Source organism: Diospyros lotus, chromosome 5 (genome assembly GCF_014633365.1).
Source record: "Diospyros lotus cultivar Yz01 chromosome 5, ASM1463336v1, whole genome shotgun sequence".
In the NCBI taxonomy this organism is placed as follows: Eukaryota; Viridiplantae; Streptophyta; class Magnoliopsida; order Ericales; family Ebenaceae; genus Diospyros; species Diospyros lotus.
In genome coordinates, this window is record NC_068342.1 from 34,818,055 (window position 1) to 34,825,987 (window position 7,933).

General features: G+C 39.0%; 1 protein-coding gene across 1 annotated transcript; it reads right to left on the minus strand.

Annotated features, from left to right (window-relative positions):
• Window positions 1-861: 861 nt before the first annotated feature.
• Window positions 862-6,980, minus strand: LOC127802879 (protein XAP5 CIRCADIAN TIMEKEEPER). The gene is made up of 12 exons (XM_052338955.1): window positions 6,671-6,980; window positions 6,312-6,377; window positions 6,159-6,223; window positions 5,941-6,050; window positions 3,133-3,211; window positions 2,965-3,041; window positions 2,812-2,873; window positions 2,524-2,655; window positions 2,368-2,421; window positions 1,951-2,016; window positions 1,279-1,353; window positions 862-1,103 (listed from the first exon to the last, which is right to left on the minus strand). Exons 1-12 carry the CDS (start codon window positions 6,839-6,841, stop codon window positions 1,053-1,055), a joined length of 1,008 nt encoding a protein of 335 aa, XP_052194915.1. The 5' UTR covers window positions 6,842-6,980; the 3' UTR covers window positions 862-1,052.
• Between the last annotated feature and the right edge of the window lie 953 nt (window positions 6,981-7,933).

Here is a 7,933-nt window from a genome sequence, read left to right on the forward strand (position 1 = left end):
CAAAGGAGGCAGATTTTTGCTCGGAGGGGTGGGTCAAACCTGCCGAACGAGCCGTGGATCACAGAAAAACGAGGTCGTTTTGCTCTCAAAAAACCAAATGGTAGATTCATATACCCCAATCATTTTAAAATGGAATAATTATTAAAACGCACTTGACGCTATATTATTAATAATCTTTTTATGGAAGCATACACAAACATTTTTAAACTTATTAAAAATTCTAAAAATAGTTTATACCTTTTTTTAAGAATAATAAAAGTATTAATGAAGTCACAAATCTAAAAAATATATATATATTACTATAAATAATGATTTTAGATATTTAAAACTTTTCAAATTGAATTTTTTTGAACTTACAGCCTTATCTATTATCTATGGAAAATATATTGATTAATTTTGCTAAATATCCTTTGGGTATATGAACTTATAACGCCAACAATAAATTTAAAGAAAAATACCTATTATTAGCAAACTTTTGAGTATATTTATATAATTATCTCTTTTAAAATAAAATAAAATAAAAATTGTATAGATGTAGTTTACTATGGTTGAGTAAACAATTGAATTAATTTTTTTTATTTCCTAACTTGCCCCTGGAGAGTTCGTTTTAACATATTTTGGAGCCCATTTGGATAAATCGAAAGATTCCAATCAAATGAATTTATCTTATAAACAATTAAATAAAGTTATTTGAGATTGAATAAAATAAAAAAAAATAAATTGCATTTGGATCTGTTAGTTGATGCTAATCATTTAACATTTTAAATTTCAAATTCTATCTGTTGATACGATTTTATCTAAAACATTTTGTATCTAGCTCCAATTTCAACTTGAATTTAGATCAAAAAATAAACAATATCATTAAGGAAATATAAAATGGTTATCATATTAAAGGTTCCGAGTTAGATTACAGAGAAAACCATATCCAGTATCAGGTCCATCCGGATGAATAAGAATATGGGAATGGGATTGGGAATGGGAATGCAAAAGGCCTAGCATTAGCCATTCATTAGGGCATCTGCCGTGCTGCTGCTGCTGCACTCTGGTAAGTCTCAATCCCCGTGGATGGTATAGCGCTCCCACTTCTTTGTTGGATCATATATCTGGAATCATTTTCCATACAATACAATAAAAAAGAATTGAGTGAAATTCGAATCATCAGAAGCAAAATTCTATGCAGCACCAATGGATATTACCCCAACACTCACGACTCACGCCCACACACACACACACATAGAGGGAGAGAGAGAGAGAGAGAGAGAGGGATCAGAGAAGCACCTCCCATCTTGAGGCAGGAAAGATATGCTTGTTCTTTTCGTACCAGTGTCTCTCAACAACTTTACCGGCATGTGACTGTACAGCAAACAAGTAGAAGACAATATGAGCATCTGATCTAATAATCATCTACTGAAATATGCACACTCCTATTGCAGTAACTAAAACAATGTGCATGTGGGCACTTGTCTACAAGCACCTTCAAATCTTCTGGGGTAATTTCTCCGTGGAAGATCGATGTGTTTACTCCAAAGAACCCAAGAACAACTTTTGCTTAAATAATGAGAGGGTTCTACAGTTTCACATTCTAATGCAATAGAAATGGCTATGAATAATATCTTACTGTCAATTTACCATGTGAGTAAAATATGAATGCTTCTAATCTAAGCGCTCATGATGAGATTACTCAAGGTTTCCAACAAACAGTACTCTTTAACTTTTAGTATCAAAATAAACACAATTAACAAAATTGTACTCCAGCCATCCCATAACATGAAAGCATGCCCATGGAGTAGCGCCTCCTTAAACACCTTCTCATCTATCTTTACTTTCAAGTTTCAAAGTTACCTTTTGATTTTAGTCCTTGGTCTTCTAGTTCTCATACCTTCATGTAAGAAATTAATTCCAACATATGCAGAATTCTGAAGACAAGAATCAAACAATAGAAACCCATACCTCATCTTTCTCTATTGTTGCATCAGCAATTGTTCGTACATCCTCGTGTACATCAAAGTGAAAAAGCTGAACAAGAATCAAAAACATGTAAGAACTCCTCAAAAGAATTCAAATAGAAGAAACTCAATGAATTCCTTGCATGACCATTCTAGAAAATGAGGATGTAAGAAAAAAAAAACAAAACTAAAGATTATTTTCCTTTTCTTTTCAGTTTTCATCATTGCAAGAAAAATATAATATTATCCACCAAGGCACATGCATGTTTGTTCTTAAGTTTTTGATCTTCCAGGGAAACAAAAAAAAAACCTCCGATTATATGCTTTCCTCACTTTGTTACTGGAATGCAGATAAAAATGGGTTAAAGAAACTCAAGCAATATGCTTTCCACAAAATATAAGTTAGGAAGCTAAGGATTACCGGGCCACTTTTCCCCCTTGCCTTGTTAACTATCAGCTCATAGAAACTGTGTTGCTGAACTCCAATAATCATCAAAAACAAAATAGTCAGCACAAATACAAAAGGGAAATGAGAATTACAACAATTAATTAATATGGGAATTCAGAATCATCTTACATGAGGAATAATAAGATCCTCTTTCACGTAAAGTAGATTCTCCACTGAAGTTGTTCGGACCTCTCGAAATTCAGGTGCAAGTTGCTGCTGAACAGCACGAAGAAACTCTCCTATTTTATCACCTTTACGAACCTGGAAAAGGAAAAAAAGAAAAAGTACCAAGATATGTTTATTATTTTTTACAAGAAAGTAAGTATATATAAAACTAAAGTGAACAAAAAAGTAAAGAAGAAGAGGATTTTCAAAAAAGAAAAACGAAAAAAAAAAAAACAGCTCTAGCATAACTACCTGGATAACTCGCCTATGGCCTGTTCCATCCCAGTAACTGTAGGTGATTTCAAGAGGCTCATCTGCAAAAGGATTACAAAAGCAAAAATTGAGTTGCATACGATTTATACAGATCATACATGGAAACTGTGGGGGCTTAAGATGTAGATTTACTTCGAATCTGTTCCTGCTCACGAAGCCACTGTTTCCGCAGCTTCTCACGTTCAGCTTGCTCCTCTGCTTCCCTCTCCCTGAAATAGTGCTTTACACCCCCATGGATAATCTTTAAGTTCAAAACAAGAAAAAGATATTTCTAGAGAGAAAGAGAGACATAGGTCATACCTATCAGGCAAAAAGCTAGTTTCTACAGTGGGATCTTTGCCAAATTTTCCAAGTGCAAGCTTCTTCGGATCTTCAATTTCTACATGGTGAAACAATAAGCTAGCATCTTAGCATTAGGAACAACTGAACTAGCTCATATCATGTCACTTGAACTCAATATTAAATCTGTGCCAATTCCCATTCTTTAACATACCCAGACATAAAAAGAGACCAAACTTGATCAAGATTTTCCAAACATAACAAATATATAACTGCGTTTTCGGTCAGAAGCCATTTTAAAGCAGAAAACCAAAAATGAAGGCCAAACGGAACAGGTAAATCAATGCCTAGAAACATACCCACGATGCTTCTATTTTATGCAACCTCAGGCCTGGCACAAGTGGTTATCCTTAGCACAGTGGTGGCAGTGTTCTAAAAGGCGCTAGGCGCTAATTGAGCGGCAGACTGGTGCCTAGCGCCTAGGCCGCCTAGAATTTTTTTTATTTTTTATTAATACATTAACAAATATTAAATAAATGGATACGTTTGGTTCTTTTGATTCTTGCTCAAGCCGGATTAAGAAATTGTCGTTCTATAAGACTATAATGAAACACAATTAACCAAATGCAGCATGCAACAAGTAGCAAGTTGCTGCTACTTGCTGCAGCAAGCAATGTTTTTTACTAAATAACCGGAGGCGGAGGAAGATGGATACATGCCAGAGGAAGACGAGATCGGCAACAGGAGATGACAGCCAACAGATGAGATTGGCGACGACGAGAGAGAATGACCAACACGCGAGGTCAGCGGCGACAAGAGAGCATGACCAAGAGACGAGATCGATGGCAACGACGAACGACCAAGAGGAGATCAAAGGCGAGAGAGAGAGAGGACCCACGATGAACGACTAGAGAGAGAAAGGGAAGGGGAAATAGAGAAAGGGAAGGGGGGGGAATAGGTCGGCCATGGACGCGCACAACCTAAGCGGCCTAGGCCGCGCACAACCCAGGCAGTTAGGCGCCGCCTGGGCGCCACCGTGGCCTGATTAATTGGTCCCGGCACCTAGGGGTGCCGAGAAGCCCTTAATCACCACGACCAGTGGCCGCCCAACGCCTAGGCCGAATTTTCGAACACGGGGTGGTATAATTCATGTTACCATAGCTCCATCAAAATGTCCCCCTTTCAGGCCTCATATGTTATAAACCACCATGGCTACCAGCCACCTTAGAATCCACATCTGTAGCCGCTGTAGGTGACTATTTACAGCAACAACAGCAGGTTTTACAAGTGATTCGCAGGGAGTTGGCCACTACTCAGCACTAGATGAAACAATTTGCTGATCGCAGGCGAAGTGAAAGGGAGTTTTCAGGGGGTGATCAAGTTTATTTGAAGTTAAGACATTCCCACCAAAGGGCTATTACTCACGGACCGGTTTCTAAACTAAGTCCTAAGTTTTTTGGTCCCTTCCCCATTGTGGCCAAATTTGGGACTGCAGCTTATAAGGTCCAACTGCCTGCCAATTCTCACATACATCCCATCTTTCATGTTTCCTTGCTCAAGAAATCAGTGGGTGCCAAACCGGTTGATCCTACCTTACCTGCCTATGTATCTGATGCTTCACCACCAGTGGAACCAGCGGGTAATTTTGTCTCTTGTTTACACAAATGTAAGGCTGTTAATGCTATTGTACCTAGACTGCTACTCAAGTTGTACCTTGGCGGTTATTTTGTGCCAAGGAATAGCCATAAAAGCTATTCTAACAGAATGAGAGGGTACGAAAAAGCATATTCCCTGAAACAGAATTCTCTCTTTCTCTCAAATTCTCTTTCTCGATCCTTCTATTTCTTCCGTATTCCTCTGTTCTATCTCTCCCTCTCTGTATCTTTCTCCCAAAGTTTCCAAATCTTCTCTAAATCACCTGTCAAAGCCCAGAGGGCCTGACATTACCCTGTCATTTGAGGTTCCTAATATTCCATCTAATTTTGCAGAGCTGTCGCATTATCTACAACATGGTCATGCTCATCATCATTTGATTCTGCTCCAGACATATATATGTACATTTGCACCAGCTTTTTTCATAAGCTTGATGATCAACCAAAATCTTCTTCAGCTACTCAACACCACCCTCAGTGTGTCCCCCCCCCCCCCCCAAAAAAAAAAAAAAAAAAAATAATAATAATAATAATAATAGTAAATAAAGAAGTGCTAGATGCCCAAACTTCCATCAACTACTAGAGCTTGTTAGTTGTTACCATCATGTCTGCAGACTAAACAACATTATTATGAAATGGTCAATTGTATTCAATCATCCCCAAACACTGCCATGTAAATCTCCATTTTTTTAATCAATTTATCAAACAAAGAAACCTAATTTTCCAAGCAAAGCATCCATGTAACTATCATCTTTGCTAAACCATCATTCTCTGCCTCCACCCCCCACCCCCCCCAGCCCAGGTTAAGTAAGGTGCAAATATCATTAAAGCACAAAAATGGAACAAACCCCATACAGTGGTACCAAGCTCAATTAAACTGTAGGGTTTTAGTTGAAGTTGGTATCTCTCCAGGTCAGTAAGCTTAGAAGCATGGAGTGCATTGTCTATATTTCAATAAAAGGTCAATGTCATTTAAAGGGCATCCTAAAGCATGAGGTCAGTGTCATTTACCTAAAAAAGATTATGAATTCATCCAAGCTATCATAGGGAAAATATACCATGGAATAAGCCCCGTAGCTATCTTATTATTTGGATCACTTCTGAGTAACATATGATGTTGATGAATGGTAACTTTAAAATAATAGTTCTTAGTTGCAGCAAATCGAAAAAAACTCACTGTCTTCACCATCCTCCTCACTTCCATTGTCAATATCATCAGAAAAAGATAATCGGGAACCGCCCCTTATCTTCCGCTTTTTCCTCTTTTGGGCTTGAAGCTCCTCCTCCCTAAATATGGGGGGAAAGGATGAGAGCAAATATGAATAACAAATCAAATGTGAAATAGATAGATTCGCTATTCTCAAAGTAGAGGCGCACTCCAAGAAGTTTACTTACTCTTGTTGCAACTTCTGCAGCTTCTCTTTTTCTTCTTCTTCAATTTTGGTCCGGATGTTTACCCTCTGCACAGAAAAGACAAACAAGGTGACAATATCACATTAGTTGAATGTCAATTGGCAAAACCAAAACCGTATCTGAAGGATTTACTACCTTCTCAACATATTGCTCCCTGGTAACCAGACCCACAGTTTCCTTCTTGAACGCAGTCTCCAAAATCTGAAGAATAAATTCAACAAGTAAACGGATCAATAACAAGAAGACAGTGTTGCGCAGCTCCAACAAAAGAATACAGGACGTGTACACAACAATAATCTGCAGCTTGTAGTTATTTGGTAGCTTGAGTAAGATTACCCATATTCAAAACAAAAATGCTATTTCTGTGTATGCTAATCATAACTAGAAGATTTTCTCATAATCCCAAACATCTACAAAAGGGAAGCAAACCCTAGACTTGGAAAAAAAATTGTGTGAAACCCTAGGAAATTAAATGAAGTGATTGGGGGGCAAACCTCGGAGGTGCTGGAACCGAATTGGAGGAGACCGGGTTGGTCATTGGTCGAAGCAGACTTGTTCTTGAGCTCTTCGATTTTCCTCCTCTCCGCCTCTCTCTGCTTCTCCAGCCTCCGGATCCTCACTGCGTCTTGGGCTGTGCCCACGTACCCGTCTCCCATCCCCGCCATTCTCCTTCCTGATTTCCTCTCACGCGAACGATTCCGAATTGAAATTCAAATGGAACCCAACCTCGTACGACCCTCTGATTCCCTGGAATCGACTTCTGATAAGCCGAGGGTGGGTGCCCTAAAAAACAAGAACCTCATCAGTCAACTTGAGCTGCAAAGCGCCGGATTTGGACTGGAGCTGCCGATCCGGGTCCGAGTACAGATTAAAAATCCGTTAACCCGAAATGTTAGGCCCCTTGAATAAATTGGGTTGGAGTTAAATCTATCAACTTAAATTAATTAAGACTAAGACCAGACTTGAACCATGATAAAAATAGGAAATAGGTTGGGTCTTGTTGGAGCCAGCCTGCTATGCATATACGTACTTTGTACCTTGGAAAACGGGCCTACGCCCAAGAAAATAAAGTTCAAAGGAGAAAAGCCCAAAAATTATCAATAGGCTTCCAAAAATATATATATATATATTTGGGAGACATTTTTGGGGTCTTCTAGACAACTAAGGCCATGTTCTCTTTGTCGTTTTCGTGCTATTTTCTGTTTTTAATTTTTCAAAACATTCAAAATGTGTTCTCTTTATTATTTTCGAAAACGTAATTTTTAAAACAAATAAAAATTTTGTAAAGAAAATCCAAAACAAGAAAAGCTCGTTTCGGCTGTTTTCAGCCAAAACACGGGTAAAAGATGAAAACACGAAAAACAGCTACATTTCTTTTCACGCAATGGCAGACGCTCCCCCCCCCCAAGCCCCAGCCTCTATTCTTGAATCTATTCTCTCTCTCCTCTCTTCTCTCTCTTTTTCAAACCTCGGCCAAACACCGCACCCGTCATCTCCGTCGCAGCCAGAGCTGCCGTCGACCTAGCCCGCCACCGCTGAAAGCCACCATCGACCCACCCCCTCCCCCCAAATCTGGCAAACCCTATCCATTCTCTCTCTATCCTCTCTTCTTTCCAAAACACCCAAAAATCGCAAACCCAAAAACACAGCACCGCCTTCACCACCACCATCTACCACCCACCGTCGCTCCTCTTGCATCTCGCGTCCACCATCATCGCCTCCCCTCCGTGTGAGACCCCATCCATTATGTCTTCTTT

Bases quoted from the DNA above. Each gene is read 5' to 3' on its own strand.
- LOC127802879 (XM_052338955.1), bottom strand. From the start codon at position 6,841: ATGGCGGGGATGGGAGACGGGTACGTGGGCACAGCCCAAGACGCAGTG. The intron at 2,422-2,523 runs GTAAGATGATTC...ATTGGAGTTCAG, and splicing joins AGGATCTTATTATTCCTCAT to CAACACAGTTTCTATGAGCT. The intron at 1,104-1,278 runs GTGCTTCTCTGA...AAATGATTCCAG, and splicing joins TTCCTGCCTCAAGATGGGAG to ATATATGATCCAACAAAGAA.